The following is a 25,751-nucleotide window of genomic DNA, read 5'->3' on the forward strand; positions in this document are numbered from 1 at the left end:
ATCCCTGCAGGAGGCAGACCACTGTGTGAGACCAGGACATCTCTCAGTCTATCCCTGCAGGAGGCAGACCACTGTTAGAGACCAGGACATCTCTCAGTCTATCCTTACAGGAGGCAGACCACTGTGTGAGACCAGGACATCTCTCAGTCTATCCCTGCAGGAGGCAGACCACTGTGTGAGACCAGGACATCTCTCAGTCTATCCCTGCAGGAGGCAGACCACTGTGTGAGACCAGGACATCTCTCAGTCTATCCCTGAAGGAGGCTGACCACTGTGTGAGACCAGGACATCTCTCAGTCTATCCCTGCAGGAGGCAGACCACTGTGTGAGGCCAGGACATCTCTCAGTCTATCCCTGCAGGAGGCAGACCACTGTGTGAGACCAGGACATCTCTCAGTCTATCCCTGCAGGAGGCTGACCACTGTGTGAGACCAGGACATCTCTCAGTCTATCCCTGCAGGAGGCAGACCAATGTGTGAGACCAGGACATCTCTCAGTCTATCCCTGCAGGAGGCAGACCACTGTGTGAGACCAGGACATCTCTCAGTCTATCCCTGCAGGAGGCAGACCACTGTGTGAGGCCAGGACATCTCTCAGTCTATCCTTACAGGAGGCAAAACACTGTGTGAGACCAGGACATCTCTCAGTCTATCCCTGCAGGAGGCTGACCACTGTGTGAGACCAGGACATCTCTCAATCTATCCCTGCAGGAGGCAAAACACTGTGTGAGACCAGGACATCTCTCAGTCTATCCCTGCAGGAGGCTGACCACTGTGTGAGACCAGGACATCTCTCAGTCTATCCCTGCAGGAGGCTGACCACTGTGTGAGACCAGGACATCTCTCAGTCTATCCCTGCAGGAGGCAGACCACTGTGTGAGACCAGGACATCTCTCAGTCTATCCCTGCAGGAGGCAGACCACTGTGTGAGACCAGGACATCTCTCAGTCTATCCCTGCAGGAGGCTGACCACTGTGTGAGACCAGGACATCTCTCAGTCTATCCCTGCAGGAGGCAGACCAATGTGTGAGACCAGGACATCTCTCAGTCTATCCCTGCAGGAGGCAGACCACTGTGTGAGACCAGGACATCTCTCAGTCTATCCCTGCAGGAGGCAGACCACTGTGTGAGGCCAGGACATCTCTCAGTCTATCCTTACAGGAGGCAAAACACTGTGTGAGACCAGGACATCTCTCAGTCTATCCCTGCAGGAGGCTGACCACTGTGTGAGACCAGGACATCTCTCAATCTATCCCTGCAGGAGGCAAAACACTGTGTGAGACCAGGACATCTCTCAGTCTATCCCTGCAGGAGGCTGACCACTGTGTGAGACCAGGACATCTCTCAGTCTATCCCTGCAGGAGGCTGACCACTGTGTGAGACCAGGACATCTCTCAGTCTATCCCTGCAGGAGGCAGACCACTGTGTGAGACCAGGACATCTCTCAGTCTATCCCTGCAGGAGGCAGACCACTGTGTGAGACCAGGACATCTCTCAGTCTATCCCTGCAGGAGGCAGACCACTGTGTGAGACCAGGACATCTCTCAGTCTATCCCTGCAGGAGGCAGACCACTGTGTGAGACCAGGACATCTCTCAGTCTATCCCTGAAGGAGGCTGACCACTGTGTGAGACCAGGACATCTCTCAGTCTATCCCTGCAGGAGGCAGACCACTGTGTGAGGCCAGGACATCTCTCAGTCTATCCCTGCAGGAGGCAGACCACTGTGTGAGACCAGGACATCTCTCAGTCTATCCCTGCAGGAGGCTGACCACTGTGTGAGACCAGGACATCTCTCAGTCTATCCCTGCAGGAGGCAGACCACTGTGTGAGACCAGGACATCTCTCAGTCTATCCCTGCAGGAGGCTGACCACTGTGTGAGACCAGGACATCTCTCAGTCTATCCTTACAGGAGGCAGACCACTGTGTGAGACCAGGACATCTCTCAGTCTATCCTTACAGGAGGCAGACCACTGTGTGAGACCAGGACATCTCTCAGTCTATCCCTGCAGGAGGCTGACCACTGTGTGAGACCAGGACATCTCTCAGTCTATCCCTGCAGGAGGCAGACCACTGTGTGAGACCAGGACATCTCTCAGTCTATCCCTGCAGGAGGCAGACCACTGTTAGAGACCAGGACATCTCTCAGTCTATCCTTACAGGAGGCAGACCACTGTGTGAGACCAGGACATCTCTCAGTCTATCCCTGCAGGAGGCAGACCACTGTGTGAGACCAGGACATCTCTCAGTCTATCCCTGCAGGAGGCAGACCACTGTGTGAGACCAGGACATCTCTCAGTCTATCCCTGAAGGAGGCTGACCACTGTGTGAGACCAGGACATCTCTCAGTCTATCCCTGCAGGAGGCAGACCACTGTGTGAGGCCAGGACATCTCTCAGTCTATCCCTGCAGGAGGCAGACCACTGTGTGAGACCAGGACATCTCTCAGTCTATCCCTGCAGGAGGCTGACCACTGTGTGAGACCAGGACATCTCTCAGTCTATCCCTGCAGGAGGCAGACCAATGTGTGAGACCAGGACATCTCTCAGTCTATCCCTGCAGGAGGCAGACCACTGTGTGAGACCAGGACATCTCTCAGTCTATCCCTGCAGGAGGCAGACCACTGTGTGAGGCCAGGACATCTCTCAGTCTATCCTTACAGGAGGCAAAACACTGTGTGAGACCAGGACATCTCTCAGTCTATCCTTACAGGAGGCAGACCACTGTGTGAGACCAGGACATCTCTCAGTCTATCCCTGCAGGAGGCTGACCACTGTGTGAGACCAGGACATCTCTCAGTCTATCCCTGCAGGAGGCAGACCACTGTGTGAGACCAGGACATCTCTCAGTCTATCCCTGCAGGAGGCTGACCACTGTGTGAGACCAGGACATCTCTCAGTCTATCCCTGCAGGAGGCTGACCACTGTGTGAGACCAGGACATCTCTCAGTCTATCCCTGCAGGAGGCTGACCACTGTGTGAGGCCAGGACATCTCTCAGTCTATCCCTGCAGGAGGCTGACCACTGTGTGAGACCAGGACATCTCTCAGTCTATCCCTGCAGGAGGCAGACCACTGTGTGAGACCAGGACATCTCTCAGTCTATCCCTGCAGGAGGCAGACCACTGTTAGAGACCAGGACATCTCTCAGTCTATCCTTACAGGAGGCAGACCACTGTGTGAGACCAGGACATCTCTCAGTCTATCCTGCAGGAGGCAGACCACTGTGTGAGACCAGGACATCTCTCAGTCTATCCCTGCAGGAGGCAGACCACTGTGTGAGACCAGGACATCTCTCAGTCTATCCCTGAAGGAGGCTGACCACTGTGTGAGACCAGGACATCTCTCAGTCTATCCCTGCAGGAGGCAGACCACTGTGTGAGGCCAGGACATCTCTCAGTCTATCCCTGCAGGAGGCAGACCACTGTGTGAGACCAGGACATCTCTCAGTCTATCCCTGCAGGAGGCTGACCACTGTGTGAGACCAGGACATCTCTCAGTCTATCCCTGCAGGAGGCAGACCAATGTGTGAGACCAGGACATCTCTCAGTCTATCCCTGCAGGAGGCAGACCACTGTGTGAGACCAGGACATCTCTCAGTCTATCCCTGCAGGAGGCAGACCACTGTGTGAGGCCAGGACATCTCTCAGTCTATCCTTACAGGAGGCAAAACACTGTGTGAGACCAGGACATCTCTCAGTCTATCCTTACAGGAGGCAGACCACTGTGTGAGACCAGGACATCTCTCAGTCTATCCCTGCAGGAGGCTGACCACTGTGTGAGACCAGGACATCTCTCAGTCTATCCCTGCAGGAGGCAGACCACTGTGTGAGACCAGGACATCTCTCAGTCTATCCCTGCAGGAGGCAGACCACTGTGTGAGACCAGGACATCTCTCAGTCTATCCCTGCAGGAGGCAGACCACTGTGTGAGACCAGGACACCTCTCAGTTTATCCCTGCAGGAGGCAGACCACTGTGTGAGACCAGGACACCTCTCAGTCTATCCCTGCAGGAGGCAGACCACTGTGTGAGACCAGGACACCTCTCAGTCTATCCCTGCAGGAGGCAGACACTGTGTGAGACCAGGACATCTCCACTTTGAGTCGTCCTGAAATCTTAGATTTCTGATAAACATTTTGAGAATATATCAGAAATTGACTAATTCAATAAATACCAAAAACGAGATCTTTAAAAGGACGAGGGGAATATCACTGCCATCCGTTGCATTAGCAAGCACAGTTTATATGGAGTATTCCACTGTGTGTTTTTAGTTTCTCTCTGTACCCGTGCACTCAGGCATGCTGCCGGTCCAGGTCCCGTTAACCGTGCAGTGGCGTGTGAGCAGTCCGTTGGAGTAGTAACCGTCTCGACAGGTGTAGGTGATGGAGCGGGAAAACACCAGGCCATCATGAGACAGGATCTGAGAGTTACGGGGTGTTCCTGGGTTCCCACAGGAGATCACTGAGAGAGGGAGAGGGAGAGAGGAGAGGGAGAGAGAGGGGGAGGATGAAATAGGTAGGGAGAGAAGGAGGGAGAGAGAGAGAAGTGTTAATGCAATACATATTAAGAATAGGATTTAGGCAAAGTGATCCCCCACTCCCCCTCTCTCCCTCTCCCTCTCTTGCTTTCTCTCTCCCCTTCCCTCCTTCTTCTCTCTTCCCCCCTTCCCCTTGTCACCCTCCTCTCTCTCTCTCTCTCTTCTCTCTCTCTCTCTCTCTCTCTCTCTCTCTCCTCTCTCTCTCTCCCTTCCCCTGTCACCCCCTTCCCTCTCTCTCTCTCCCCTTCCCTCCTTCTTCTCTCTTCCCCCCTTCCCCTTGTCACCCTCCTCTCTCTCTCTCTCTCTCTTCTCTCTCTCTCTCTCTCTCTCTCTCTCTCTCTTCTCTCCCCTTCCCTCCCTCTCCCCCTTCCCTCTCTCTCTCCCCTTCCCCCTGTCACCCCCTTCCCTCTCTCTCTCCCCCTTCCCCCTGTCACCCTCTTCCCTCCCTCTCTCCCCCTTCCCTCCCTATCCTTCCCTCCCTCTCTCCCCCTTCCCTCCCTCTATCCCTTCCCTCTTCTCTCTCTCTCTCCCCCATCCCTCTCTCCCCCCTTCCCCTCTCCCTCTCTCCCCCTTCCCCCCTCTCTCCCCTCCCCCTCACCTTCCCTCTCTCTCTCCCTCCTCTACTCTCTCCCCCATCCCTCCCTCTATCCCCCTCCCCCTCTCTCCCCCTTCCCTCCCTCTCCCTCCCTCTTCTCTCTCTCTCCCCCTCCCTCTCTCCCCCCTTCCCCTCTCCCCTCTCTCCCCTTCCCCCTCTCTCCCCCTTCCCTCACCTCCCTCTCTCTCTCTCTCTCTCTCTCTCTCTCTCTCTCTCTCTCTCTCTCTCTCTCCCCCTTCCCTTTCTCCACCCTCCCCTCTCTCTCCCTCTCTCTCTCTCCCTTCTCTCTCTCTCTCCTCTCCTCTCCCTTCCCCTCCCCCTCTCTCTCTCCCCTCCTCCTCTCCCCTCTCCTCTCCCTCCCCTCCCTCTCTCTCTCTCTCTCTCTTCCCTCTCTCCCCCTCCCTCTCCCTCTCCTTCCCTCTCTCTCCCCTTCCTCTCTCCCCCTTCCCCCACTCTCCCCCTTCCCCTCTCCCCCTTCCCTCCACCCCTTTCCCTCTCTCTCTCCCCCTCCCCCTCACCCCTTCCCTCCCTCTCCCCCTTCCCTCTCTCTCTTTCTCTTCCACCTCTCTCTCCCCCCTTCCCTCCCTCTCTCCCCCTTCCCCCTCTCTCCCCCTTCCCTCCCTCTATCCCTTCCCTCTTCTCTCTCTCTCTCCCCCTCCCCCCATCTCTCCCCCTTCCCTCCTCCCCCCTTCCCACTCTCCCCCTTCCCCTCTCTCCCCCTTCCCTCACCTTCCCTCTCTCTCTCTCTCTCTCTCCCCCTACCCCCCCCACTCTCCCCTTCCCTCTCTCTCCCACTCTCTCTCTCTCTCTCCCTCTCTCTCTCTCTCACCTTCCCTCCCCTCCCCCTTCCCCCTCTCTCCCCCTCCCTCCCTCTCTCCCTTTCCTCCCCTTCCCTCTTATCTCTCTCTCTCTCTCTCTCCCCTTCCATCTCTCCCCCTCCCTCTCCCTCCCCTTCCCTCTCCCTCCCCTTCCCTTTCTCACCCCTTCCCTCTCCCCCTTTCCCACTCTCCCCCTTCCCCCTCTCTCCCCCTTCCCTCACCTTCCCTCTTCTCTCTCTCTCTCTCTCTCCCCCTACCCCCCCACTCTCCCCCTTCCCTCTCTCTCCCACTCTCTCTCTCTCTCTCCCTTCTCTCTCTCTCTCACCTTCCCTCCCTCCCTCCTTCCCCCTCCCTCTCTCTCCCCCTCCCTCCCTCTCTCCCTTTCCTCCCCTTCCCTCTTATCTCTCTCTCTCTCTCTCCCCCCTTCCATCTCTCCCCCTCCCTCTCCCTCCCCTTCCCTCTCCCTCCCCTTCCCTTTCTCACCCCTTCCCTCTCTCCCATCCCTCTCTCCCCCTTCCGTCTCTCTCTCCCCATTCTAAGTCCTGTGGTCTCTCTCCCCCTTCCCTCTCTCTCCCCCTTCCCTCTCTCTCTCCCCTTCCCCCTCTCTCTCCCCCTCTATCCCTTTCCTCCCCTTCCCCTTTCCTCTCTCTCTCTCCCTTCCCTCTTTCTCCCCCTTCCCTCCCTCTCTCCCTTCCTCCCTTCCCTCTTCTCTCTCTCTCTCTCCCCCTTACCTCTCTCTCCCCTCTCTCCCCTCCCTCTCTCCCTCTCCCTCTCTCCCCTTCCCTCTCTCTCCCCTTCCCTCTCTCCCCCTTCCCTCTCTCTCTCTCTCTATTTCCTAGGTCTGTGGTCTTTTGACCAGTGGATCCAGTGGAGGATGATGTGTATGTTCATTACTGTCTCCTTATCCTCCTCCTTCCTGCTCTAGGCCCAACGGCCCATGGGCCATTGCACCACAGCACTCTCAGTGTGTGTGTGTATGTGTGTGTGTGTGTGGGCAAGCAATGGCCCCTCTATAATGACCAGCTGTGACTGGGCCTTGATGTCTTTGCCAACCATGAACAGGTGGCCACCCCTCAGGCACCACACAAAGAGAGAGAAGGAGTGAGGGATGGAGGGAGAGAGAGATAGAGAGGGGGAGTGAGACAGCTCTCTCTCCCTCTCGAACTGTATGTAGAAAATGTCTGTAGAACTGCCCTAGAGCTGTCTGTCTCAAGCACCGTCTGTAGAACTGGTATGACAGTCTGTATGTAGCACTGTCTGACAATCTCTATGAAGGTCTGTATGACAGTCTGTATGACAGTCTGTACGACAGTCTGTACGACAATCTGTATGACAGTCTGTATGACAGTCTGTATGACATTTTGCATGTAGTACAGCCTGTATGACAATCTGTATGACAGTCTGTATGACAGTCTGTATCACAATCTGTATGACAATCTGTATGACAATATGTATATAGCACTGTCTGTATGACAATCTGTATGACAGTCTGTATGACAATCTGTATGATAGTCTGTATGACAATCTGTATGATAGTCTGTTTGACAGTCTGTTTGACAATCTGTATGACAATCTGTATGACAGTCTGTATGTAGCACTGTATGTATGACAATCTGTATGACAGTCTGTATGTAGCACTGTATGTATGACATTCTGTTTGAGAATCTGTATGATAGTCTGTATGACAATCTGTTTGACAGTGTGTTTGACAATCTGTATGACAATCTGTATGTAGCACTGTCTGTATGGCCATCTGTTTGGCAATATCTCCCCCTCCTCTGTCTCTCTCGCCCCTCCTCTGTCTCTCTCCCCCCTCCTCTGTCTCTCCCCCCCTCCTCTGTCTCTCTCCCCCCCTCCTCTGTCTCTCTCCCCCTCCTCTGTCTCTCTCCCACCCTCCTCTGTCTCTCTCTCTCCCTCCTCTGTCTCTTTCCCCCCCTCCTCTGTCTCTCTCCCCCCTCTGTATATAGAACTGTCTGTCTGACTATCTGTGTATGAAGGTCTGTATGACAATCTGTATGAAGGTCTGTATGACAGTCTGTATGACAATCTGTATGAAGGTCTGTATGAAGGTCTGTATGACAATCTGTATGAAGGTCTGTATGACAGTCTGTATGTAGCACTGTATGACAATCTGTATGAAGGTCTGTATGACAGTCTGTATGTAGCACTGTCTGACAATCTCTATGAAGGTCTGTATGACAGTCTGTATGACAGTCTGTATGAAAATCTGTATTACAATTGGTATGACAGTCTGTATGACAATCTGTATGACAGTCTGTACGACAATCTGTACGACAGTCTGTACGACAGTCTGTATGACAGTCTGTAGACAATCTGTATGACAGTCTGTATGAAGGTCTGTATGTCTGTCTGTATGACAATCTGTATGAAGGTCTGTATGACAGTCTGTATGACAATCTGTACAACAATCTGTCTGACAGTCTGTATGACAGTCTATATGTAGCACACTCTGACAATCTCTATGAAGGTCTGTATGACAGTCTGTATGACAGTCTGTATGAAAATGTGTATTACAATTGTTATGACAGTCTGTATGACAGTCTGTATGACAGTCTGTATGACAGTCTGTATGACAATATGTATGACAGTCTGTATGACAATCTGTATGACAGTCTGTATGACAATCTGTATGACAGTCTGTATGACAGTCTGTATGACAATGTGTATGAAGGTCTGTATGACAGTCTGCATGACAATCTGTATGAAGGTCTGTATGCCAGTCTGTATGAAGGTCTGTATGACAATCTGTATGACAATCTGTACAACAATCTGTATGAAGGTCTGTATGACAGTCTGTATGTAGCACTGTCTGACAATCTCTATGAAGGTCTGTATGACAGTCTGTATGACAGTCTGTATGAAAATGTGTATTACAATTGTTATGACAGTCTGTATGACAGTCTGTATGACAGTCTGTATGACAGTCTGTACGACAATCTGTATGACAGTCTGTATGACAGTCTGTATGACATTATGTATGTAGTACTGTCTGTATGACAATCTGTATGACAGTCTGTATGACAATCTGTATGATAGTCTGTATGACAATCTGTTTGACAGTCTGTTTGACAATCTGTATGACTATCTGTATGACAGTCTGTATGTAGCACTGTATGTACTGTATGTATGACAATCTGTATGACAGTCTGTATGTAGCACTGTATGTATGACATTCTGTTTGAGAATCTGTATGATAGTCTGTATGACAATCTGTTTGACAGTGTTTGACAATCTGTATGACAGTCTGTATGAAAATCTGTATTACAATTGGTATGACAGTCTGTATGACAGTCTGTATGACAGTCTGTATGACAATCTGTATGACAGTCTGTACGACAATCTGTACGACAGTCTGTATGACAATCTGTATGAAGGTCTGTATGACAGTCTGTATGAAGGTCTGTATGCCCGTCTGTATGACAATCTGTATGAAGGTCTGTATGACAGTCTGTATGACAATCTGTACAACAATCTGTATGAAGGTCTGTATGACAGTCTGTATGTAGCACTGTCTGACAATCTCTATGAAGGTCTGTATGACAGTCTGTATGACAGTCTGTATGAAAATGTGTATGACAGTCTGTACGACAGTCTGTACGACAATCTGTACGACAATCTGTATGACAGTCTGTATGACATTTTGTATGTAGTACTGTCTGTATGACAATCTGTATGACAGTCTGTATGACAGTCTGTGTCACAATCTGTATGACAATCTGTATGACAGTCTGTATGACAATATGTATGATAGTCTGTATGACAATCTGTATGATAGTCTGTTTGACAGTCTGTATGACAATCTGTATGACAATCTGTATGACAGTCTGTATGTAGCACTGTATGTATGACAATCTGTATGACAGTCTGTATGTAGCACTGTATGTATGACATTCTGTTTGAGAATCTGTATGATAGTCTGTATGACAATCTGTTACACAGTGTGTTTGAGAATCTGTATGATAGTCTGTATGACAGTCTGTTTGACAGTGTGTTTGACAATCTGTATGACAGTCTGTATGTAGCACTGTCTGACAATCTCTATGAAGGTCTGTATGACAGTCTGTATGACAGTCTGTATGACAATCTGTATGATAGTCTGTATGACAATCTGTATGATAGTCTGTTTGACAGTCTGTATGACAATCTGTATGACAATCTGTATGACAGTCTGTATGTAGCACTGTATGTATGACATTCTGTTTGAGAATCTGTATGATAGTCTGTATGACAATCTGTTACACAGTGTGTTTGAGAATCTGTATGATAGTCTGTATGACAGTCTGTTTGACAGTGTGTTTGACAATCTGTATGACAGTCTGTATGTAGCACTGTCTGACAATCTCTATGAAGGTCTGTATGACAGTCTGTATGACAGTCTGTATGACAATCTGTATGATAGTCTGTATGAAATTCTGTTAGACAGTCTGTTTGACAATCTATATGACAATCTGTATGTAGCACTGTCTGTATGGCCATCTGTTTGGCAATATCTCCCCCTCCTCTGTCTCTCTCGCCCCTCCTCTGTCTCTCTCCCCCCTCCTCTGTCTCTCTCCCCCTCCTCTGTCTCTCTCCCCCCTCCTCTGTCTCTCTCCCCCTCCTCTGTCTCTCTCCCCCCTCCTCTGTCTCTCTCCGCCCCTCTTCTGTCTCTCTCCACCCCTCCTCTGTCTCTCTCCCCCCTCCTCTGTCTCTCTCCCCCCTCCTCTGTCTCCGCTAAATTGAGAAGAAATAGCAAGGGCATTTATCTCAACCCTTCCGGATAGACAGAATTGAGAAGAAATTGAAATGGATTGGATCCCATTGCTACATTGTATTGGTCAGAGAGACAGGAAACTGAGTGGTAACAGAGTGTGATGTTATTAAAGAGGCTAACCACTAGTGGATTTCTATGTGTTAAGGTGGCAGAGAGACAGGCAGGCAGGCAGACAGACAGAGAGACAGAGAGACAGGCAGAGAGACTGACAGACAGACAGACAGACAGACAGAGAGGCAGAGAGACAGGCAAGCAGGCAGGCAGTCAGGCAGGCAGTCAGGCAGACAGTCAGGCAGACAGTCAGGCAGGCAGTCAGGCAGTCAGGCAGGCAGGCAGGCAGGCAGGCATATGGTTGAGAGACACTACTGTGGTTTAGCACTGTGTGTGTTGTATTCTTCTTCAGAATGTGTGTGTGTGTCTGTTGTGTTTATGTTCAGAATGTGTGTGTGTGTCTGTTGTGTTTATGTTCAGAATGTGTGTGTGTGTCTGTTGTGTTTATGTTCAGAATGTGTGTGTGTGTCTGTTGTGTTTATGTTCAGAATGTGTGTGTGTGTCTGTTGTGTTTATGTTCAGAATGTGTGTGTGTGTCTGTTGTGTTTATGTTCAGAATGTGTGTGTGTTAGGGTTCTTGTTCGGGCAGTGGTTTAGCACTGGGTGTGTTGTATTCTTCTTCAGAATGTGTGTGTGTGTGTGCGCATATGTTGTGTTTATGTTCAGAATGTGTGTGTGTGTGTTGTGTTCTAGTTCAGATCGTGTGTGTGTTCTGCTTGTAAATATGTTTGTGTCCTGCATCTTACCATGGCACTCTGGCTGTGTGCCCACCCAGGTGCTGTTAGGTTGGCATGTTCTCTCTGAGGAACCTCGTAGGACATATCCCTGTTCACAGCTGAACCCCACCACACTGCCCACTGAGAAGTCTTCTCCGAGTCTGATACCGTGGCCTGGGATACCTGGATCCCCACACAGACCAGACGACTCTCCTGGAGAAAGAGGGGCGGAAAGAGAGAAAACACATATATATATATAGCTTTTAATTAAACCTGTATTTAACTAAGCAAGTCAGTTAAGAACATCAAGAACAAATTCTTGAAGGGTTAACTGCTTCGTTCAGGGGCAGAACGACAGAGTTTGACTTTTTCAGCTCGGGGATTCGATCCAGCAACCTGTCGGTTACTGTCACCCCAATATATATATATAAATAAATATAGAAAATGCTTTTGAAGAAGATTAAACATAATCGTCTTGAAAAAAGGTCAGAAAATAAAGAAATGGCGCCCGGAAGAGTCTCATGACGTCATTTGGTTATAATTGACATTTTCAAATAATTTCTCTCTCGCTCTCCTGGTTCGTCCTTCTGACCTCAGAACCTTAATGTAACAGATCCCTGACTGTTTGTAGACATTTCCTTTTCAGTCACATGACCTAGTGGCCACATGGGTGGAATGTTACTGTTGAAATGTTTCATCATTTCATAATTAATAAACGTTATTTAGAAGGAAAAAAAAGCTGAAAATCTGGTGTTTCTACGTCAAACGGTTGTTGTTGTATTTTCATGTTCTGTGATGCATATAAAGTGTAATATTGGGATGCAAACTCAAAATGTAATACATTTCAACTCTATATCTGACATGGTACAGGTGGTGGTCTATATCTGACATGGTACAGGTGGTCTATATCTGACATGGTACAGGTGGTGGTCTATATCTGACATGGTACAGGTGGTCTATATCTGACATGGTACAGGTGGTGGTCTATATCTGACATGGTACAGGTGGTCTATATCTGACATGGTACAGGTGGTGGTCTATATCTGACATGGTACAGGTGGTCTATATCTGATATGGTACAGGTGGTGGTCTATATCTGACATGGTACAGGTGGTCTATATCTGACATGGTACAGGTGGTGGTCTATATCTGACATGGTACAGGTGGTCTATATCTGACATGGTACAGGTGGTGGTCTATATCTGACATGGTACAGGTGGTCTATATCTGACATGGTACAGGTGGTGGTCTATATCTGACATGGTACAGGTGGTCTATATCTGACATGGTACAGGTGGTGGTCTATATCTGACATGGTACAGGTGGTGGTCTATATCTGACATGGTACAGGTGGTCTATATCTGACATGGTACAGGTGGTGGTCTATATCTGACATGGTACAGGTGGTCTATATCTGACATGGTACAGGTGGTGGTCTATATCTGACATGGTACAGGTGGTCTATATCTGACATGGTACAGGTGGTGGTCTATATCTGACATGGTACAGGTGGTCTATATCTGATATGGTACAGGTGGTGGTCTATATCTGACATGGTACAGGTGGTCTATATCTGACATGGTACAGGTGGTGGTCTATATCTGACATGGTACAGGTGGTCTATATCTGACATGGTACAGGTGGTGGTCTATATCTGACATGGTACAGGTGGTCTATATCTGACATGGTACAGGTGGTCTATATCTGGCATGGTACAAGTAGTCTATATCTGACATGGTACAGGTGGTCTATATCTGACATGGTACAGGTGGTCTATATCTGACATGGTACAGGTGGTCTATATCTGACATGGTACAGGTGGTCTATATCTGACGTGATATAGGTGGTGGTCTATATCTGACATGGTACAGGTGGTCTATATCTGACATGGTACAGGGGGTCTATATCTGACATGGTACAGGTGGTCTATATCTGACATGGTGCAGGTGGTCTATATCTGACATGGTACAGTTGGTCTATATCTGGCATGGTACAAGTAGTCTATATCTGACATGGTACAGGTGGTCTATATCTGACATGGTACAGGTGGTCTATATCTGACATGGTACAGTTGGTCTATATCTGGCATGGTACAAGTAGTCTATATCTGACATGGTACAGGTGGTGGTCTATATCTGACATGGTACAGGTGGTCTATATCTGACAAGGTACAGGTGGTCTATATCTGACATGGTACAGGTGGTGGTCTATATCTGACATGGTACAGGTGGTCTATATCTGACATGGTGCAGGTGGTGGTCTATATCTGACATGGTACAGGTGGTCTATATCTGACATGGTACAGGTGGTGGTCTATATCTGACATGGTACAGGTGGTCTATATCTGACATGGTACAGGTGGTCTATATCTGGCATGGTACAAGTAGTCTATATCTGACATGGTACAGGTGGTCTATATCTGACATGGTACAGGTGGTCTATATCTGACATGGTACAGGTGGTCTATATCTGACATGGTACAGGGGGTCTACATCTGACATGGTACAGGTGGTCTATATCTGACATGGTACAGGTGGTCTATATCTGACATGGTGCAGATGGTCTATATCTGACATGGTACAGTTGGTCTATATCTGGCATGGTACAAGTAGTCTATATCTGACATGGTACAGGTGGTCTATATCTGACATGGTACAGGTGGTCTATATCTGACATGGTACAGTTGGTCTATATCTGGCATGGTATAAGTAGTCTATATCTGACATGGTACAGGTGGTGGTCTATATCTGACATGGTACAGGTGGTCTATATCTGACAAGGTACAGGTGGTGGTCTATATCTGACATGGTACAGGTGGTCTATATCTGACATGGTACAGGTGGTGGTCTATATCTGACATGGTACAGGTGGTCTATATCTGATATGGTACAGGTGGTGGTCTATATCTGACATGGTACAGGTGGTCTATATCTGACATGGTACAGGTGGTGGTCTATATCTGACATGGTACAGGTGGTCTATATCTGACATGGTACAGGTGGTGGTCTATATCTGACATGGTACAGGTGGTCTATATCTGACATGGTACAGGTGGTGGTCTATATCTGACATGGTACAGGTGGTCTATATCTGACATGGTACAGGTGGTGGTCTATATCTGACATGGTACAGGTGGTCTATATCTGACATGGTACAGGTGGTGGTCTATATCTGACATGGTACAGGTGGTCTATATCTGACATGGTACAGGTGGTGGTCTATATCTGACATGGTACAGGTGGTCTATATCTGATATGGTACAGGTGGTGGTCTATATCTGACATGGTACAGGTGGTCTATATCTGACATGGTACAGGTGGTGGTCTATATCTGACATGGTACAGGTGGTCTATATCTGACATGGTACAGGTGGTGGTCTATATCTGACATGGTACAGGTGGTCTATATCTGACATGGTACAGGTGGTCTATATCTGGCATGGTACAAGTAGTCTATATCTGACATGGTACAGGTGGTCTATATCTGACATGGTACAGGTGGTCTATATCTGACATGGTACAGGTGGTCTATATCTGACATGGTACAGGTGGTCTATATCTGACGTGATATAGGTGGTGGTCTATATCTGACATGGTACAGGTGGTCTATATCTGACATGGTACAGGGGGTCTATATCTGACATGGTACAGGTGGTCTATATCTGACATGGTGCAGGTGGTCTATATCTGACATGGTGCAGGTGGTCTATATCTGACATGGTACAGTTGGTCTATATCTGGCATGGTACAAGTAGTCTATATCTGACATGGTACAGGTGGTCTATATCTGACATGGTACAGGTGGTCTATATCTGACATGGTACAGTTGGTCTATATCTGGCATGGTACAAGTAGTCTATATCTGACATGGTACAGGTGGTGGTCTATATCTGACATGGTACAGGTGGTCTATATCTGACAAGGTACAGGTGGTCTATATCTGACATGGTACAGGTGGTGGTCTATATCTGACATGGTACAGGTGGTCTATATCTGACATGGTGCAGGTGGTGGTCTATATCTGACATGGTACAGGTGGTCTATATCTGACATGGTACAGGTGGTGGTCTATATCTGACATGGTACAGGTGGTCTATATCTGACATGGTACAGGTGGTCTATATCTGGCATGGAACAAGTAGTCTATATCTGACATGGTACAGGTGGTCTATATCTGACATGGTACAGGTGGTCTATATCTGACATGGTACAGGTGGTCTATATCTGACATGGTACAGGGGGTCTACATCTGACATGGTACAGGTGGTCTATATCTGACATGGTACAGGTGGTCTATATCTGACATGGTGCAGGTGGTCTATATCTGACATGGTACAGTTGGTCTATATCTGGCATGGTACAAGTAGTCTATATCTGACATGGTACAGGTGGTCTATATCTGACATGGTACAGGTGGTCTATATCTGACATGGTACAGTTGGTCTATATCTGGCATGGTATAAGTAGTCTATATCTGACATGGTACAGGTGGTGGTCTATATCTGACATGGTACAGGTGGTCTATATCTGACAAGGTACAGGTGGTGGTCTATATCTGACATGGTACAGGTGGTCTATATCTGACATGGTACAGGTGGTGGTCTATATCTGACATGGTACAGGTGGTCTATATCTGACATGGTACAGGTGGTCTATATCTGACATGGTACAGGTGGTGGTCTATATCTGACATGGTACAGGTGGCCTATATCTGACATGGTACAGGGGGTCTATATCTGACATGGTACAGGTGGTCTATATCTGACATGGTACAGGTGGTCTATATCTGACATGGTGCAGGTGGTCTATATCTGACATGGTACAGTTGGTCTATATCTGGCATGGTACAAGTAGTCTATATCTGACATGGTATAGGTGGTCTATATCTGACATGGTACAGGTGGTCTATATCTGACATGGTACAGTTGGTCTATATCTGGCATGGTACAAGTAGTCTATATCTGACATGGTACAGGTGGTGGTCTATATCTGACATGGTACAGGTGGTCTATATCTGACAAGGTACAGGTGGTGGTCTATATCTGACATGGTACAGGTGGTCTATATCTGACATGGTACAGGTGGAGTTCTATATCTGACATGGTACAGGTGGTCTATATCTGACACGGTACAGGCGGTCTATATCTGACATGGTACAGGTGGTCTATATCTGACATGGTACAGGTGGTCTATATCTGACATGGTACAGGGGGTCTATATCTGACATGGTACAGTTGGTCTATATCTGGCCCGGTACAAGTAGTCTATATCTGACATGGTACAGGTGGTGGTCTATATCTGACATGGTACAGGTGGTCTATATCTGACATGGTACAGGGAGTCTATATCTGACATGGTACAGTTGGTCTATATCTGGCCCGGTACAAGTAGTCTATATCTGACATGGTACAGGTGGTGGTCTATATCTGACATGGTACAGGTGGTCTATATCTGACATGGTACAGGTGGTCTATATCTGACATGGTACAGGTGGTCTATATCTGACATGGTACAGGTGGTCTATATCTGACGTGATATAGGTGGTGGTCTATATCTGACATGGTACAGGTGGTCTATATCTGACATGGTACAGGGGGTCTATATCTGAAATGGTACAGGTGGTCTATATCTGACATGGTACAGGTGGTCTATATCTGACATGGTACAGGTGGAGTTCTATATCTGACATGGTACAGGTGGTCTATATCTGACATGGTACAGGAGGTCTATATCTGACACGGTACAGGCGGTCTATATCTGACATGGTACAGGTGGTCTATATCTGACATGGTACAGGTGGTCTATATCTGACATGGTACAGGGGGTCTATATCTGACATGGTACAGTTGGTCTATATCTGGCATGGTACAAGTAGTCTATATCTGACATGGTACAGGTGGTGGTCTATATCTGACATGGTACAGGTGGTCTATATCTGACAAGGTACAGGTGGTGGTCTATATCTGACATGGTACAGGTGGTCTATATCTGACATGGTACAGGTGGTGGTCTATATCTGACATGGTACAGGTGGTCTATATCTGACATGGTACAGGTGGTGGTCTATATCTGACATGGTACAGGTGGTCTATATCTGACATGGTACAGGTGGTCTATATCTGGCATGGTACAAGTAGTCTATATCTGACATGGTACAGGTGGTCTATATCTGACATGGTACAGATGGTCTATATCTGACATGGTACAGGTGGTCTATATCTGACATGGTACAGGTGGTCTATATCTGACATGGTACAGGGGGTCTATATCTGACATGGTACAGGTGGTCTATATCTGACATGGTACAGGTGGTCTATATCTGACATGGTGCAGGTGGTCTATATCTGACATGGTACAGTTGGTCTATATCTGGCATGGTACAAGTAGTCTATATCTGACATGGTACAGGTGGTCTATATCTGACATGGTACAGGTGGTCTATATCTGACATGGTACAGGTGGTCTATATCTGACATGGTACAGGTGGTCTATATCTGACATGGTACAGGTGGTGGTCTATATCTGACAAGGTACAGGTGGTCTATATCTGACATGGTACATGGGGTCTATATCTGACATGGTACAGGTGGTCTATATCTGACATGGTACAGGTGGTCTATATCTGACATGGTGCAGGTGGTCTATATCTGACATGGTACAGTTGGTCTATATCTGGCATGGTACAAGTAGTCTATATCTGACATGGTACAGGTGGTGGTCTATATCTGACATGGTACAGGTGGTCTATATCTGACAAGGTACAGGTGGTGGTCTATATCTGACATGGTACAGGTGGTCTATATCTGACATGGTACAGGTGGTGGTCTATATCTGACATGGTACAGGTGGTCTATATCTGACATGGTACAGGTGGTGGTCTATATCTGACATGGTACAGGTGGTCTATATCTGACATGGTACAGGTGGTCTATATCTGGCATGGTACAAGTAGTCTATATCTGACATGGTACAGGCGGTCTATATCTGACATGGTACAGGTGGTCTATATCTGACATGGTACAGGTGGTCTATATCTGACATGGTACAGGTGGTCTATATCTGACATGGTACAGGTGGTGGTCTATATCTGACAAGGTACAGGTGGTCTATATCTGACATGGTACATGGGGTCTATATCTGACATGGTACAGGTGGTCTATATCTGACATGGTACAGGTGGTCTATATCTGACATGGTGCAGGTGGTCTATATCTGACATGGTACAGTTGGTCTATATCTGGCATGGTACAAGTAGTCTATATCTGACATGGTACAGGTGGTCTATATCTGACATGGTACAGGTGGTCTATATCTGACATGGTACAGTTGGTCTATATCTAGCATGGTACAAGTAGTCTATATCTGACATGGTACAGGTGGTGGTCTATATCTGACATGGTACAGGTGGTCTATATCTGACAAGGTACAGGTGGTGGTCTATATCTGACATGGTACAGGTGGTCTATATCTGACATGGTACAGGTGGAGTCCTATATCTGACATGGTACAGGTGGTCTATATCTGACACGGTACAGGCGGTCTATATCTGACATGGTACAGGTGGTCTATATCTGACATGGTACAGGTGGTCTATATCTGACATGGTACAGTTGGTCTATATCTGGCCCGGTACAAGTAGTCTATATCTGACATGGTACAGGTGGTGGTCTATATCTGACATGGTACAGGTGGTCTATATCTGACATGGTACAGGTGGTCTATATCTGACATGGTACAGGTGGTGGTCTATATCTGACATGGTACAAGTAGTCTATATCTGACATGGTACAGGTGGTGGTCTATATCTGACATGGTACAGGTAGTCTATATCTGACATGGTACAGGTGGTGGTCTATATCTGACATGGTACAGGTGGTCTATATCTGACATGGTACAGGTGGTCTATATCTGACATGGTACAGGTGGTCTATATCTGACGTGATACAGGTGGTGGTCTATATCTGACATGGTACAGGTGGTCTATATCTGACATGGTACAGGTGGTCTATATCTGACATGGTACAGTTGGTCTATATCTAGCATGGTACAAGTAGTCTATATCTGACATGGTACAGGTGGTGGTCTATATCTGACATGGTACAGGTGGTCTATATCTTACAAGGTACAGGTGGTGGTCTATATCTGACATGGTACAGGTGGTCTATATCTGACATGGTACAGGTGGAGTGCTATATCTGACATGGTACAGGTGGTCTATATCTGACACGGTACAGGCGGTCTATATCTGACATGGTACAGGTGGTCTATATCTGACATGGTACAGGTGGTCTATATCTGACATGGTACAGGGGGTCTATATCTGACATGGTACAGTTGGTCTATATCTGGCCCGGTACAAGTAGTAAAAATCTGACATGGTACAGGTGGTGGTCTATATCTGACATGGTACAGGTGGTCTATATCTGACATGGTACAGGTGGTCTATATCTGACATGGTACAGGTGGTGGTCTATATCTGACATGGTACAAGTAGTCTATATCTGACATGGTACAGGTGGTGGTCTATATCTGACATGGTACAGGTGGTCTATATCTGACATGGTACAGGTGGTCTATATCTGACATGGTACAGGTGGTCTATATCTGACATGGTACAGGTGGTCTATATCTGACGTGATATAGGTGGTGGTCTATATCTGACATGGTACAGGTGGTCTATATCTGACATGGTACAGGGGGTCTATATCTGAAATGGTACAGGTGGTCTATATCTGACATGGTACAGGTGGTCTATATCTGACATGGTACAGGTGGAGTTCTATATCTGACATGGTACAGGTGGTCTATATCTGACATGGTACAGGAGGTCTATATCTGACACGGTACAGGCGGTCTATATCTGACATGGTACAGGTGGTCTATATCTGACATGGTACAGGTGGTCTATATCTGACATGGTACAGGTGGTCTATATCTGACATGGTACAGGGGGTCTATATCTGACATGGTACAGTTGGCCTATATCTGGCATGGTACAAGTAGTCTATATCTGACATGGTACAGGTGGTGGTCTATATCTGACATGGTACAGGTGGTCTATATCTGACATGGTACAGGTGGTGGTCTATATCTGACATGGTACAAGTAGTCTATATCTGACATGGTACAGGTGGTGGTCTATATCTGACATGGTACAGGTGGTCTATATCTGACATGGTACAGGTGGTCTATATCTGACATGGTACAGGTGGTCTATATCTGACGTGATACAGGTGGTGGTCTATATCTGACATGGTACAGGTGGTCTATATCTGACATGGTACAGGTGGTTTCTATCTGACATGGTACAGGTGGTCTATATCTGACATGGTACAGGTGGTCTATATCTGACATGGTACAGGTGGAGTTCTATATCTGACATGGTACAGGTGGTCTATATCTGACATGGTACAGGAGGTCTATATCTGACACGGTACAGGCGGTCTATATCTGACATGGTACAGGTGGTCTATATCTGACATGGTACAGGAGGTCTATATCTGACACGGTACAGGCGGTCTATATCTGACATGGTACAGGTGGTCTATATCTGACATGGTACAGGTGGTCTATATCTGACATGGTACAGGTGGTCTATATCTGACATGGTACAGGGGGTCTATATCTGACATGGTACAGTTGGCCTATATCTGGCATGGTACAAGTAGTCTATATCTGACATGGTACAGGTGGTGGTCTATATCTGACATGGTACAGGTGGTCTATATCTGACATGGTACAGGTGGTGGTCTATATCTGACATGGTACAAGTAGTCTATATCTGACATGGTACAGGTGGTGGTCTATATCTGACATGGTACAGGTGGTCTATATCTGACATGGTACAGGTGGTCTATATCTGACATGGTACAGGTGGTCTATATCTGACGTGATACAGGTGGTGGTCTATATCTGACATGGTACAGGTGGTCTATATCTGACATGGTACAGTTGGTCTATATCTAGCATGGTACAAGTAGTCTATATCTGACATGGTACAGGTGGTGGTCTATATCTGACATGGTACAGGTGGTCTATATCTTACAAGGTACAGGTGGTGGTCTATATCTGACATGGTACAGGTGGTCTATATCTGACATGGTACAGGTGGTGGTCTATATCTGACATGGTACAGGTGGTCTATATCTGACATGGTACAGGTGGTGGTCTATATCTGACATGGTACAGGTGGTCTATATCTGATATGGTACAGGTGGTGGTCTATATCTGACATGGTACAGGTGGTCTATATCTGACATGGTACAGGTGGTGGTCTATATCTGACATGGTACAGGTGGTCTATATCTGACATGGTACAGGTGGTGGTCTATATCTGACATGGTACAGGTGGTCTATATCTGACATGGTACAGGTGGTGGTCTATATCTGACATGGTACAGGTGGTCTATATCTGACATGGTACAGGTGGTGGTCTATATCTGACATGGTACAGGTGGTCTATATCTGATATGGTACAGGTGGTGGTCTATATCTGACATGGTACAGGTGGTCTATATCTGACATGGTACAGGTGGTGGTCTATATCTGACATGGTACAGGTGGTCTATATCTGACATGGTACAGGTGGTGGTCTATATCTGACATGGTACAGGTGGTCTATATCTGACATGGTACAGGTGGTCTATATCTGGCATGGTACAAGTAGTCTATATCTGACATGGTACAGGTGGTCTATATCTGACATGGTACAGGTGGTCTATATCTGACATGGTACAGGTGGTCTATATCTGACATGGTACAGGTGGTCTATATCTGACGTGATATAGGTGGTGGTCTATATCTGACATGGTACAGGTGGTCTATATCTGACATGGTACAGGGGGTCTATATCTGACATGGTACAGGTGGTCTATATCTGACATGGTGCAGGTGGTCTATATCTGACATGGTACAGTTGGTCTATATCTGGCATGGTACAAGTAGTCTATATCTGACATGGTACAGGTGGTCTATATCTGACATGGTACAGGTGGTCTATATCTGACATGGTACAGTTGGTCTATATCTGGCATGGTACAAGTAGTCTATATCTGACATGGTACAGGTGGTGGTCTATATCTGACATGGTACAGGTGGTCTATATCTGACAAGGTACAGGTGGTCTATATCTGACATGGTACAGGTGGTGGTCTATATCTGACATGGTACAGGTGGTCTATATCTGACATGGTGCAGGTGGTGGTCTATATCTGACATGGTACAGGTGGTCTATATCTGACATGGTACAGGTGGTGGTCTATATCTGACATGGTACAGGTGGTCTATATCTGACATGGTACAGGTTGTCTATATCTGGCATGGTACAAGTAGTCTATATCTGACATGGTACAGGTGGTCTATATCTGACATGGTACAGGTGGTCTATATCTGACATGGTACAGGTGGTCTATATCTGACATGGTACAGGGGGTCTACATCTGACATGGTACAGGTGGTCTATATCTGACATGGTACAGGTGGTCTATATCTGACATGGTGCAGGTGGTCTATATCTGACATGGTACAGTTGGTCTATATCTGGCATGGTACAAGTAGTCTATATCTGACATGGTACAGGTGGTCTATATCTGACATGGTACAGGTGGTCTATATCTGACATGGTACAGTTGGTCTATATCTGGCATGGTATAAGTAGTCTATATCTGACATGGTACAGGTGGTGGTCTATATCTGACATGGTACAGGTGGTCTATATCTGACAAGGTACAGGTGGTGGTCTATATCTGACATGGTACAGGTGGTCTATATCTGACATGGTACAGGTGGTGGTCTATATCTGACATGGTACAGGTGGTCTATATCTGACATGGTACAGGTGGTCTATATCTGACATGGTACAGGTGGTGGTCTATATCTGACATGGTACAGGTGGTCTATATCTGACATGGTACAGGGGGTCTATATCTGACATGGTACAGGTGGTCTATATCTGACATGGTACAGGTGGTCTATATCTGACATGGTGCAGGTGGTCTATATCTGACATGGTACAGTTGGTCTATATCTGGCATGGTACAAGTAGTCTATATCTGACATGGTATAGGTGGTCTCTATCTGACATGGTACAGGTGGTCTATATCTGACATGGTACAGTTGGTCTATATCTAGCATGGTACAAGTAGTCTATATCTGACATGGTACAGGTGGTGGTCTATATCTGACATGGTACAGGTGGTCTATATCTGACAAGGTACAGGTGGTGGTCTATATCTGACATGGTACAGGTGGTCTATATCTGACATGGTACAGGTGGAGTTCTATATCTGACATGGTACAGGTGGTCTATATCTGACACGGTACAGGCGGTCTATATCTGACATGGTACAGGTGGTCTATATCTGACATGGTACAGGTGGTCTATATCTGACATGGTACAGGGGGTCTATATCTGACATGGTACAGTTGGTCTATATCTGGCCCGGTACAAGTAGTCTATATCTGACATGGTACAGGTGGTGGTCTATATCTGACATGGTACAGGTGGTCTATATCTGACATGGTACAGGTGGTCTATATCTGACATGGTACAGGTGGTGGTCTATATCTGACATGGTACAGGTGGTCTATATCTGACATGGTACAGGTGGTGGTCTATATCTGACATGGTACAGGTGGTCTATATCTGACATGGTACAGGTGGTGGTCTATATCTGACATGGTACAGGTGGTCTATATCTGACATGGTACAGGTGGTGGTCTATATCTGACATGGTACAGGTGGTCTATATCTGACATGGTACAGGTGGTCTATATCTGGCATGGTACAAGTAGTCTATATCTGACATGGTACAGGTGGTCTATATCTGACATGGTACAGGTGGTCTATATCTGACATGGTACAGGTGGTCTATATCTGACATGGTACAGGTGGTCTATATCTGACGTGATATAGGTGGTGGTCTATATCTGACATGGTACAGGTGGTCTATATCTGACATGGTACAGGGGGTCTATATCTGACATGGTACAGGTGGTCTATATCTGACATGGTGCAGGTGGTCTATATCTGACATGGTACAGTTGGTCTATATCTGGCATGGTACAAGTAGTCTATATCTGACATGGTACAGGTGGTCTATATCTGACATGGTACAGGTGGTCTATATCTGACATGGTACAGTTGGTCTATATCTGGCATGGTACAAGTAGTCTATATCTGACATGGTACAGGTGGTGGTCTATATCTGACATGGTACAGGTGGTCTATATCTGACAAGGTACAGGTGGTCTATATCTGACATGGTACAGGTGGTGGTCTATATCTGACATGGTACAGGTGGTCTATATCTGACATGGTGCAGGTGGTGGTCTATATCTGACATGGTACAGGTGGTCTATATCTGACATGGTACAGGTGGTGGTCTATATCTGACATGGTACAGGTGGTCTATATCTGACATGGTACAGGTTGTCTATATCTGGCATGGTACAAGTAGTCTATATCTGACATGGTACAGGTGGTCTATATCTGACATGGTACAGGTGGTCTATATCTGACATGGTACAGGTGGTCTATATCTGACATGGTACAGGGGGTCTACATCTGACATGGTACAGGTGGTCTATATCTGACATGGTACAGGTGGTCTATATCTGACATGGTGCAGGTGGTCTATATCTGACATGGTACAGTTGGTCTATATCTGGCATGGTACAAGTAGTCTATATCTGACATGGTACAGGTGGTCTATATCTGACATGGTACAGGTGGTCTATATCTGACATGGTACAGTTGGTCTATATCTGGCATGGTATAAGTAGTCTATATCTGACATGGTACAGGTGGTGGTCTATATCTGACATGGTACAGGTGGTCTATATCTGACAAGGTACAGGTGGTGGTCTATATCTGACATGGTACAGGTGGTCTATATCTGACATGGTACAGGTGGTGGTCTATATCTGACATGGTACAGGTGGTCTATATCTGACATGGTACAGGTGGTCTATATCTGACATGGTACAGGTGGTGGTCTATATCTGACATGGTACAGGTGGTCTATATCTGACATGGTACAGGGGGTCTATATCTGACATGGTACAGGTGGTCTATATCTGACATGGTACAGGTGGTCTATATCTGACATGGTGCAGGTGGTCTATATCTGACATGGTACAGTTGGTCTATATCTGGCATGGTACAAGTAGTCTATATCTGACATGGTATAGGTGGTCTATATCTGACATGGTACAGGTGGTCTATATCTGACATGGTACAGTTGGTCTATATCTAGCATGGTACAAGT

The 25,751-nt window shown here is 47.1% G+C and overlaps 1 protein-coding gene across 1 annotated transcript in view; it reads right to left on the reverse strand.

The window, feature by feature from the left end:
• csmd2 (CUB and Sushi multiple domains 2) overlaps nucleotides 1-25,751 on the reverse strand; it is a gene marked incomplete at its 5' end in the record, with an annotated part of 597,374 nt that overhangs the window by 45,888 nt on the left and 525,735 nt on the right. The window contains 2 exons of the mRNA XM_090227432.1: nucleotides 4,282-4,458; nucleotides 11,516-11,698. Of these exons, the coding sequence (XP_090083558.1) occupies nucleotides 4,282-4,458; nucleotides 11,516-11,698 (360 nt within the window). The remainder of the gene's footprint in view (nucleotides 1-4,281; nucleotides 4,459-11,515; nucleotides 11,699-25,751) is intronic.

This window comes from Oncorhynchus mykiss, chromosome 30, assembly GCF_057628025.1.
Source record: "Oncorhynchus mykiss isolate SJ-2025 chromosome 30, ASM5762802v1, whole genome shotgun sequence".
Lineage (NCBI taxonomy): Eukaryota > Metazoa > Chordata > Actinopteri > Salmoniformes > Salmonidae > Oncorhynchus > Oncorhynchus mykiss.